The 12,064-nt window shown below is 38.1% G+C and overlaps 1 protein-coding gene across 3 annotated transcripts in view; it reads right to left on the bottom strand.

Annotated features, from left to right (window-relative positions):
• CTNNA3 (catenin alpha 3) overlaps positions 1-12,064 on the bottom strand; it is a 1,788,954-nt gene that overhangs the window by 710,817 nt on the left and 1,066,073 nt on the right. For all 3 annotated transcript variants that reach the window (XM_055353691.2, XM_055353692.2, XM_019035348.4), the window contains one exon: positions 1,968-2,060. In XM_055353691.2, the coding sequence (XP_055209666.2) occupies positions 1,968-2,060 (93 nt within the window). The remainder of the gene's footprint in view (positions 1-1,967; positions 2,061-12,064) is intronic.

Below are 12,064 nucleotides of genomic sequence, written 5' to 3'. Positions count from 1 at the left end.
TAATAAAAAAATAAAAAGTAAAAAATAAAAAAAAAGAAGTTGTCCATATGGCCATATGGGAAAAAAACACTGGTGAATTACCAAGTGCAAACATAATATAATGTTTATATAAACTTGTACATGTGTACATGTATTTATAAGTATATATGAACATGTGTATACAATATATGTTAGACAATGGAAATATTTATAAGTCCTTATGGGATGTGTGTGAAACAATGGTAGAATTTCACAATAATTGAGAAAGGATCAACTATTTAATATATGATGGTGGCCCAAATGTCAACACTACTAAATGAAATGATCTCTACCTCATGTTAGACATAAAAATATATTTCAGAGTGAATAAATATCTGTATGTTGAATAATAATACTTTACTCTTTTAACAACATAATGTGGGAAATATGTGACATATTTGTTGATAGAATGTCTTAACGAGGTACAAAACCACAAACCAGGGCACACAGTAGGTGATCCATAACTATATATTAAAATAATTAAAAGATAAATCATACGTTTACCTTAAAGTTCTTCAAATCTTCTGTGACTGAAAAATTATTTAAAAAATATTTCAAAAGACATGGGCAACAGAGATATTTTTAACAAACCTAAGCAAATTAATTACAAAAAAGACAACCTAACAAAAATTGGAAAATTGGAAAAGGATATAAGCAAGTCACCGAATTAGAAAGCCAAATAGTCAATAAATATTTGCAAAAAGAATGTTCTCACTAGGAATCAGAAAATTACACATTAAAACCAATGAGAGATACTTAATCCTCTTCAGATTGAAAAGGCATTTTAAAAAGTGATAACCTTGAGCATTATTCACAATATGCAGAGATGAGAACACTTAAAGAGTGTTGATGGGAGTATATTTCATTCAACTACTTTAGAGACCTCGTTGCAGTATTCTGTTCCCTCTAGAGTTTCATAGAAAATTGACATCAGTTGGGAGATCTCAGCTGCAGGTCCTCTAGATCCCACTTTTCCAGCTTGTTCTTACTTATTAATCAACGTTAAGTCCAAAGAAGCAGTTTCCTTCACAGTTTCCTTAATATTCTTAGAGATGAAATTGTCAGCAAGGCAAATCAAGAATTTAACACATGCCCTACTTTTTGTAGACTGAGAATCTCAGGAGACGTCCAGAGACTTAAAGTCCCTAATCTTTGTTATATTTCTCATCCTTATAACATTTGTGGTCTTTATTAGGAAGTATCCATATTATATCCTGCTGCTTCTCAGATAAGAGTGTTTAAAATTTCTCTATGTGTATCTTGATTCATGGCTTCAAAACCATTTGTCATGTAGAAATAATTCCCTAAAAGTGTGTCACTCTTCAGATTTTAAGAAACATCTGAATTACCGACAAGAAAATATTTCTTAACTTTTTTCAAACCGATACCTTCTTTGATAAAAGAAAAAAAGAGTCAATCAGCCGATTTGAAATTTCAAAATAAATAATTACTAAAAATAAATCAAATCATTTGGACAAAGCACCCTTGCCTCAGGAGATTCCAATATGGCCACTTAAAGAACGTCAGTCTTTTTCTCTACTCTCTTTCTAAGAATCACCTTAGGACAATTCTGTCTTCCATGCTTCAAATAAACATTTTGGCTGGGCACGGTGGCTCACGCCTGTAATCCCAACACTTTGGGAGGCCGAGGTGGGCAGATCACTTGAGGTCAGGAGTTCGAGACCAGCCTGGCCAACATGGTGAAACCCCATCTCTATTAAAAATACAGAAATTAGCCAGGCATGGTGGCGCATGCCTGTAATCCCAGCTACTCAGGAAGCAGAGGTTGCAGTCAGTCGAGACTGCGCCACTGCATTCCAGCCTGGGCAACAGAGTGAGACCTGGTCTCAAAAAAAAAAAAAAGAAAAAAAATAGTGTATTTTCATATGCATAAAAGCATTAGGAATTATATATAATTTTACACACAAAAAGTAACTTAGTTATCATACCTGTGGACACAAGGTTTCCAAATGATTGGCTGCAATTTTGACAATTTTAATTCCATCTTCATTTGTTGACATGGAACAAGCAAGATTTGCCACCTTAAATACAATCCAAAATAATGGAAATTATTTTAGATTAGCAAGGAAATGCAGCAACACTTATACTGAACAAGAACGTGTACACATTCATCAAGAATCTCAATGACAAATAACATTCTCAAAATCATCACTGGTATCTATTTTATGAAAGAATTCAGAGAATCTATTAAAGCAAATAACAATAAAAGGACCTAGATAATTGTTTAAAATGAGGAGAGACCAGTGAGTGAATCAGTAAACCTTATACAGTCTCTTGGTATCAACATCTAACCCATAATAAGAAGCTATTATGAGACTGGAAAAACAAAAGTTTATCTGTGGATTGAATGCTAATAGGTTTTTGGAATCTCATATGATTGTGATTTATTTTAAATTTGTAATTGGTTTATTATTTCCCAGAGGTCTATTACTCATACTTAAGTTGCATTAAGTATGACTGTATCTTTACACATTTTGTTTGCATCAAATATACTACAAAGCTGAACAAATACAAGATAATTAACTTCTTCCTGCTCTTGATTTTCCACTACAACTTCATGGGCACTGTTTGACATTCCTGCAGTGCATTTGATTCAAGCATTAGTGACACCCAAATTTCTCTTATATTATTGCTTTTGAAATTTACATTTTCTTCCAACAAAATGAGTGCTGTTTTAATTACCATTGTGTCCATGACCTAAATCCAAGGTTTACAAATACTTTCTTCAGACCATGAAAGAGCCATGATGAAGAGTGAGAGGTTATTTTCCCTTCCTCTGAACCCCACTCTTGTTCAAGATTCTTCTTACTAACACAGTAAGGCTTATGGACAGAGGCAATGTTTCCTCTGGTCTACAAAATATATCATTGTCTTTATCATTGCAAGGAGATACTTTATCTAACAGTAATTTTTCTAACTTTTAAAATATCTCTGTCAGTTGTTTTATACTTTAACGCATTGCAGTTTTTCCTGCTAAGATCTAAAATACATCCAGTTGTGGAGAAACCACGCATTAGCCACATGCAGTGGAAATAAACAACATATGACTTTGGATCACTATTTTAAAAGTGCTACAAAATGCTATTTAAATGGATTTACAGTCTTTGCTTTTTTATAACATTTCTTTTAATATGCCAATAGTGAAATAACTCCTCGGTTTTCATTCACATATAATGAAATAACAGCCATACATTATTTAACTGTGGAAGGTCATTGCTCACTTTATTAATGTACATGGGGATGGCTTACTTGAAAAGGTCTTTTGTTGGCTTGAAGGTCACAATGCCTCAACTTTCATATCTGACACATAATTAGCACATTTGTGAGTTGTTTGAAAAGGGCAACAGTTTCTGTGCCCCTTTCCACTCCCCAAACCCCAATCACTAAAAGTGAAACTTGACAGTCTAATTGCTTTAATTTGTATTATATTAATTCACACTGTATTTGCAAAAAATATTGACCTGTAAAATTGAGCACTGTTTGTTTAAAGTAAAAAAATAAAAATAAAAATAAAAATAAAAATAAAAATCATTGGCTCAATGTGGTCAAATTAGAGGAATGCTGGTTAACCCAAAGCTTAGAAATTACAAAAAACTGCCCCTATGTAGATACTCTTTTATTTTACTTACTTATATTTAATGTATCCTCATTTTCTTCTTTTTCCTTTTGAAAGTATACATTCTTCTTCTGGATATTTGCTGGCCACCAGGCTTATTAAAAGCCAATTAAGTGACTGACATAGTGTAGAAATTATGTTAAACACCGTGTGTGTTTATATTAGCAGAATTAATTTTATACAACCCTCTAATGAAAATACAACACAACTGAAAGTTGTGTTTTCTACTCAAAGTTTTCTGCTCAGTCATCATACTAACACTCTTTTTGTCTTCATGTATTCTATGCCTGCACATACTTGAACTTATCCTTACCAGAACTGTTCTGTCAAAGTTTCTAGGTAATAGAGTATATTTCAAGTCATGTGCAGTTTTAGTGCTATTTTGTACAAACAAGGTCGAATTTTAAGATACGTAGTATCTGTGACAAAACAGAAAAGTGTTAGAAATAAAATATCTTTACATTTCAAATTTGAATGATTTTATGACGTATTTTCTAATGTTACATCAGTGTGTGAATAAAGCCAAATTTCTTCTAATGATGATTCTTCCTAAATTCTGCATGGCTCTTTAGTCAAGTATGTTCCCAAGAACAGTAGAAATGTAATTCCCTGCTGGAAAAAGAATACAGCCTGCAAATAAGATGTTCTGTAAAAATAGTTTTAGATATTTGGACATTTGATATCCTTTGTGTATCTGGGCAAAATGTGGGCAAAGCTTTGTTGGTATTCATAAGATCTCTGTAGAATGTTTCTGCTCACTGAGGGAAACAAGGATATCGGGAGTTTTTGGAGACAAACAGATTTGGGTTTGAACCCAATTCCTACAGTTAATAAGCTTCTGAGCATGAGCAAGATATTAAATTATTTGACCTTGTTTTGTCACCTATAAAATGAGTATGATAATGACGACCTCACTGGGATGCTTTGAGAATTAAACGAGATAATGTATGGGGAGAGTCTGAAGACTGGTGGCCCTCACCATGTATGAATTGCTTTCCATTTAATCTATCTCTCAACTAATGGAAAGAAAAAGAAAAGAAAAAAATAAATTTCATACTCTCAGAGGTTTTGTAGAATTAAAGCCTTAGGAGCCTAAAGAAATTTAACAATATGTCTGACCCAAGAGCCACAAACTCAAATGCTTTCAAGAGCCATGCAGGGGATGGGATACAAACATTGAGTCTAGATTGAACTCAGTGGTAGGCTGGGGTTGTGGGTCCCCAAACAAAATGATTATGTATGCCCTACTGAAAGGCATTCATTAAAACGAGAGAAATGAAAGGAAAAACTCAATGTCTTAGCCAAACTAACAGTCTGTTGGCTTACTTTAGTTCACAGGTCACCATTTTGTGACATTTAACCCCATTCTCTAATCTTATATTGTATAAATAAGAAAACAAAATTAAGCAGGGGGATGAAACATACTCAAACCAACCAATGGCAGGGCGACTATTAACTAGCAATATGTGTATGTCCTTTTTGCTACCCTGAAGAAAGTCTTGAAAAGCATTCTGGCATTGAAATGATTGACCAGACTTTTTATTGGTATTTTGCTACATCCTTAACCAAGTCTACAAAAAGCAGAATCTAAATTATCTTAAATAAATGGGACAAAAGGTAGTTATTTAAATTTACACATTTAGTGAAAAGAAAAATCTGGGGCAAAATGTTCTTTCATTTTTATGAAAGATTAAATTACATCCTTAATATAATTACCAATATTGTAATAATTTAAAAACAAACAAGAAGTCTTCAAACAGGGATATGTGTCTTGTTAGGAGAGGAGAGTGAAGTTTTGTATTAGCATCCGTCTCTTGCAGCTCTTTTCTTCCCATCATTCCTTCTGCCCTCTAAAATGTATGGTATATTCTAGGCCCTTTAAACATGGCTGACCTTATTGCCCTATTTGGGCTCTAAAAAGCATTGTAGATGAAAACGCCTAGCCAGACAATTCCTCAACTGAACAATCATGTTGATATTTGTTCTCTTCTTTCTGGTACCTACTTCAAGTTCATTTTATTTATTTACTTATTTAGAGACCGAGTCTCACTATTTCACCCAGGCTGGAGTGCAGTGGCTTGATCTAGGCTCACTGCAACCTCCGCCTCCTGGGCTCAAACGATCCTTCCACCACAGCCCCTCAAGTAGCTGGGACTACAGGTGTGCACCACCACACGTGGCTAATTTTTGTATTTTTTGTAGAGACGGGGTTTCGCCATGTTGCCTAAGCTGGTTTCGACCTCCTGAGCTCAAGCGATCCATCTGCGTCAGTCTCCCAAAGTGCTAGGATTACAGCCATGTGCCATGGCACTGGCCCCTAGTTCCAGTTCTGTATACTAGTTAGTATGTTTCTGTCATGATTTCCATTTGCTGGACTTTGAGTCTTTTCTTTCACTCAGCAGAGAACATAGTATCCTTCACTCCCTAACCCATGGTTTCAGGTGAGAAATTCCCTGTCGTGGAGCCTGGCCTTGTAGAATCCTGACACCTAGGCTAGTTCTGTCCCTCACTCTCTATCAAGGTCAGGAGGATGATCATGCTTGAAACGAAAGAATGAGTCACCAGTGGTAGAGCCAGGGACAGCAATGAAACAGATATTTTGAGATGGAAAATTTTCTCAATGACCCTTTAAAAAAGATCTACCATACTATAGGTTAACTCTGCTTTTCATCATTACTTTGTTCTAATCTGGTAAAGATATTCTATTTTAGAGGGAGGAGCCAAGATGGCCGAATAGGAACAGCTCCGGTCTACAGCTCCCAGCGTGAGCGACGCAGAAGACGGGTGATTTCTGCATTTCCATCTGAGGTACCGGGTTCATCTCACTAGGGAGTGCCAGACAGTGGGCGCAGGCCAGTGGGTGCGCGCATCGTGCGCGAGCCGAAGCAGGGCGAGGCATTGCCTCACCTGGGAAGTGCAAGGGGTCAGAGAGTTCCCTTTCCGAGTCAAAGAAAGGGGTGATGGACGCACCTGGAAAATCGGGTCACTCCCACCCGAATATTGCGCTTTTCAGACCGGCTTAAAAAACGGCACACCACGAGACTATATCCCACACCTGACTCGGAGGGTCCTACGCCCACGGAATCTCACTGATTGCTAGCACAGCAGTCTGAGATCAAACTGCAAGGCGGCAGCGAGGCTGGGGGAGGGGTGCCCGCCATTGCCCAGGCTTGCTTAGGTAAACAAAGCAGCTGGGAAGCTCGAACTGGGTGGAGCCCACCACAGCTCAAGGAGGCTTGCCTGCCTCTGTAGGCTCCACCTCTGGGGGCAGGGCACAGACAAACAAAAAGACAGCAGTAACCTCTGCAGACTTAAATGTCCCTGTCTGACAGCTTTGAAGAGAGCAGTGGTTCTCCCAGCACGCAGCTGGAGATCTGAGAATGGGCAGACTGCCTCCTCAAGTGGGTCCCTGACCCCAGACCCCCGAGCAGCCTAACTGGGAGGCACCCCCCAGCAGGGGCACACTGACACCTCACACGGCAGGGTATTCCAACAGACCTGCAGCTGAGGGTCCTGTCTGTTAGAAGGAAAACTAACAAACAGAAAGGACATCCACACCGAAAACCCATCTGTACATCACCATCATCAAAGACCAAAAGTAGATAAAACCACAAAGATGGGGAAAAAACAGAACAGAAAAACTGGAAACTCTAAAACGCAGAGCACCTCTCCTCCTCCAAAGGAACGCAGTTCCTCACCAGCAACGGAACAAAGCTGGATGGAGAATGATTTTGACGAGTTGAGAGAAGAAGGCTTCAGACGATCAAATTACTCTGAGCTACGGGAGGACATTCAAATCAAAGGCAAAGAAGTTGCAAACTTTGAAAAAAATTTAGACGAATGTATAACTAGAATAACCAATACAGAGAAGTGCTTAAAGGAGCTGATGGAGCTGAAAACCAAGGCTCGAGAACTACCTGAAGAATGCAGAAGCCTCAGGAGCCGATGCGATCAACTGGAAGAAAGGGTATCAGCAATGGAAGATGAAATGAATGAAATGAAGCGAGAAGGGAAGTCTAGAGAAAAAAGAATAAAAAGAAATGAGCAAAGCCTCCAAGAAATCTAGGACTATGTGAAAAGACCAAATCTACATCTGATTGGTGTACCTGAAAGTGATGCGGAGAATGGAACCAAGTTGGAAAACACTCTGCAGGATATTATCCAGGAGAACTTCCCCAATCTAGCAAGGTAGGCCAACATTCAGATTCAGGAAATACAGAGAACGCCACAAAGATACTCCTCGAGAAGAGCAACTCCAAGACACATAATTGTCAGATTCACCAAAGTTGAAATGAAGGAAAAAATGGTAAGGGCAGCCAGAGAGAAAGGTCGGATTACCCTCAAAGGGAAGCCCATCAGACTAACAGCGGATTTCTCGGCAGAAACCCTACAAGCCAGAAGAGAGTGGGGGCCAATATTCAACATTCTTAAAGAAAAGAATTTTCAACCCAGAATTTCATATCCAGCCAAACTAAGCTTCATAAGTGAAGGAGGAATAAAATACTTTACAGACAAGCAAATGCTGAGAGATTTTGTCACCACCAGGCCTGCCCTAAAAGAGCTCCTGAAGGAAGTGCTAAACATGGAAAGGAACAACCGGTACCAGCCGCTGCAAAATCATGCCAAAATGTAAAGACCATCGAGACTAGGAAGAAACTGCATCAACTAATGAGCAAAATCACCAGCTAACATCATAATGACAGGATCAAATTCACACACAACAATATTAACTTTAAATGTAAATGGACTAAATTCTCCAATTAAAAGACACAGACTGGCAAGTTGGATAAAGAGTCAAGACCCATCAGTGTGCTGTATTCAGGAAACCCATCTCACGTGCAGAGACACACATAGGCTCAAAATAAAAGGATGGAGGAAGATCTACCAAGCAAATGGAAAACAAAAAAAGGCAGGGGTTGCAATCCTAGTCTCTGATAAAACAGACTTTAAACCAACAAAGATCAAAAGAGACAAAGAAGGCCATTACATAATGGTAAAGGGATCAATTCAACAAGAGGAGCTAACTATCCTAAATATATATGCACCCAATACAGGAGCACCCAGATTCATAAAGCAAGTCCTGAGTGACCTACAAAGAGACTTAGACTCCCACACATTAATAATGGGAGACTTTAACATTGTCTCCCACTGTCAACATTAGACAGATCAACGAGACAGAAAGTCAACAAGGATACCCAGGAATTGAACTCAGCTCTGCACCAAGCGGACCTAATAGACATCTACAGAACTCTCCACCCCAAATCAACAGAATATACATTTTTTTCAGCACCACACCACACCTATTCCAAAATTGACCACATAGTTGGAAGTAAAGCTCTCCTCAGCAAATGTAAAAGAACATAAATTATAACAAACTATCTCTCAGACCACAGTGCAATCAAACTAGATCTCAGGATTAAAAATCTCACTCAAAGCCGCTCAACTACATGGAAACTGAACAACTTGCTCCTGAATGACTACTGGGTACATAACGAAATGAAGGCAGAAATAAAGATGTTCTTTGAAACCAACGAGAACAAAGACACAACATACCAGAATCTCTGGGATGCATTCAAAGCAGTGTGTAGAGGGAAATTTATAGCACTAAATGCCCACAAGAGAAAGCAGGAAAGATCCAAAATTGAAACCCTAACATCACAATTAAAAGAGCTAGAAAAGCAAGAGCAAACACATTCAAAAGCTAGCAGAAGGCAAGAAATAACTAAAATCAGAGCAGAACTGAAGGAAATAGAGACACAAAAAACCCTTCAAAAAATCAATGAATCCAGAAGCTGGTTTTTTGAAAGGATCAACAAAATTGATCCGCTAGCAAGACTAATAAAGAAAAAAGAGAGAAGAATCAAATAGACACAATAAAAATGATAAAGGGGATATCACCACTGATCCCACAGAAATACAAACTACCATCAGAGAATACTACAAACACCTCTACACAAATAAACTAGAAAATCTAGAAGAAATGGATACATTCCTCGACACATACACTCTCCCAAGACTAAACCAGGAAGAAGTTGACTCTCTGAATAGACCAATAACAAGAGCTGAAATTGTGGCAACAATCAATAGTTTACCAACCAAAAAGAGTCCAGGACCAGATGGATTCACAGCTGAATTCTACCAGAGGTACAAGGAGGAACTGGTACCATTGCTTCTGAAACTATTCCAATCAATAGAAAAAGAGGGAATCTTCCCTAACTCATTTTATGAGGCCAGCATCATTCTGACACCAAAGCAGAGCAGAGACACAACCAAAAAAGAGAATTTTAGACCAATATCCTTGATGAACATTGATGCAAAAATCCTCAATAAAATACTGGCAAACCGAATCCAGCAGCACATCAAAAAGCTTATCCACCATGATCAAGTGGGCTTCATCCCTGGGATGCAAGGCTGGTTCAATATACGCAAATCAATAAATGTAATCCAGCATATAAACAGAGCCAAAGACAAAAACCACATGATTATCTCAATAGATGCAGAAAAAGCCTTTGACAAAATTCAACAACCCTTCATGCTAAAAACTCTCAATAAATTAGGTATTGATGGGACGTATTTCAAAATAATAAGAGCTATCTATGACAAACCAACAGCCAATATCATGCTGAATGGGCAAAAACTGGAAGCATTCCCTTTGAAAACGGGCACAAGACAGGGATGCCCTCTCTCACCGCTCCTATTCAACATAGTGTTGGAAGTTCTGGCCAGGGCAATCAGGCAGGAGAAGGAAATAAAGGGTATTCAATTAGGAAAAGAGGAAGTCAAATTGTCCCTGTTTGCAGACGACATGATTGTATATCTAGAAAACCCCATTGTCTCAGTCCAAAATCTCCTTAAGCTGATAAGCAACTTCAGCAAAGTCTCAGGATACAAAATCAATGTACAAAAATCACAAGCATTCTTATACACCAACAACAGACAAACAGAGAGCCAAATCATGAGTGAACTCCCATTCACAGTTGCTTCAGAGAGAATAAAATACCTAGGAATCCAACTTACAAGGGATGTGAAGGACCTCTTCAAGGAGAACTACAAACCACTGCTCAAGGAAATAAAAGAGGATACAAACAAATGGAAGAACATTCCATGCTCATGGATAGGAAGAATCAATATCGTGAAAATGGCCATACTGCCCAAGGTCATTTACAGATTCAATGCCATCCCCATCAAGCTACCAATGACTTTCTTCACAGAATTGGAAAAAACTACTTTAAAGTTCATATGGAACCAAAAAAGAGCCCGCATTGCCAAGTCAATCCTAAGCCAAAAGAACAAAACTGGAGGCATCACACTACCTGACTTCAAACTATACTACAAGGCTACAGTAACAAAAACAGCATGGTACTGGTACCAAAACAGAGATATAGATCAATGGAACAGAACAGAGCCCTCAGAAATAACGCCGCATACCTACAACTATCTGATCTTTGACAAACCTGAGAAAAACAAGCAATGGGGAAAGGATTCCCTATTTAATAAATGGTGCTGGGAAAACTGGCTAGCCATATGTAGAAAGCTGAAACTGGATCCCTTCCTTACACCTTATACAAAAATCAATTCAAGATGGATTAAAGATTTAAATGTTAGACCTAAAACCATAAAAACCCTAGAAGAAAACCTAGGCATTACCATTCAGGAAATAGGCGTGGGCAAGGACTTCATGTCCAAAACACCAAAAGCAATGGCAACAAAAGACAAAATTGACAAATGGGATCTAATTAAACTAAAGAGCTTCTGCACAGCAAAAGAAACTACCATCAGAGTGAACAGGAAACCTACAACATGGGAGAAAATTTTCACAACCTACTCATCTGACAAAGGGCTAATATCCAGAATCTACAATGAACTCAAACAAATTTACAAGAAAAAAACAAACAACCCCATCAAAAAGTGGGCGAAGGATATGAACAGACACTTCTCAAAAGAAGACATTTATGCAGCCAAAAAACACATGAAAAAATGCTCATCATCACTGGCCATCAGAGAAATGCAAAATCAAAACCACTATGAGATATCATCTCACACCAGTTAGAATGGCAATCATTAAAAAGTCAGGAAACAACAGGTGCTGGAGAGGATGTGGAGAAATAGGAACACTTTTACACTGTTGGTGGGACTGTAAACTAGTTCAACCATTGTGGAAGTCAGTGTGGCGATTCCTCAGGGATCTAGAACTAGAAATACCATTTGACCCAGCCATCCCATTACTGGGTATATACCCAAAGGACTATAAATCATGCTGCTATAAAGACACATGCACATCTATGTTTATTGCGGCATTATTCACAATAGCAAAGACTTGGAACCAACCCAAATGTCCAACAATGATAGATTGGATTAAGAAAATGTGGCACATATACACCATCTAATACTATGCAGCCATAAAAAATG

This window comes from Gorilla gorilla, chromosome 8 (genome assembly GCF_029281585.2).
Source record: "Gorilla gorilla gorilla isolate KB3781 chromosome 8, NHGRI_mGorGor1-v2.1_pri, whole genome shotgun sequence".
Taxonomy (NCBI): Eukaryota; Metazoa; Chordata; class Mammalia; order Primates; family Hominidae; genus Gorilla; species Gorilla gorilla.
Note: the sequence above shows the minus strand (reverse complement) of the source record. Positions and strands in the feature narration are given on the sequence as shown.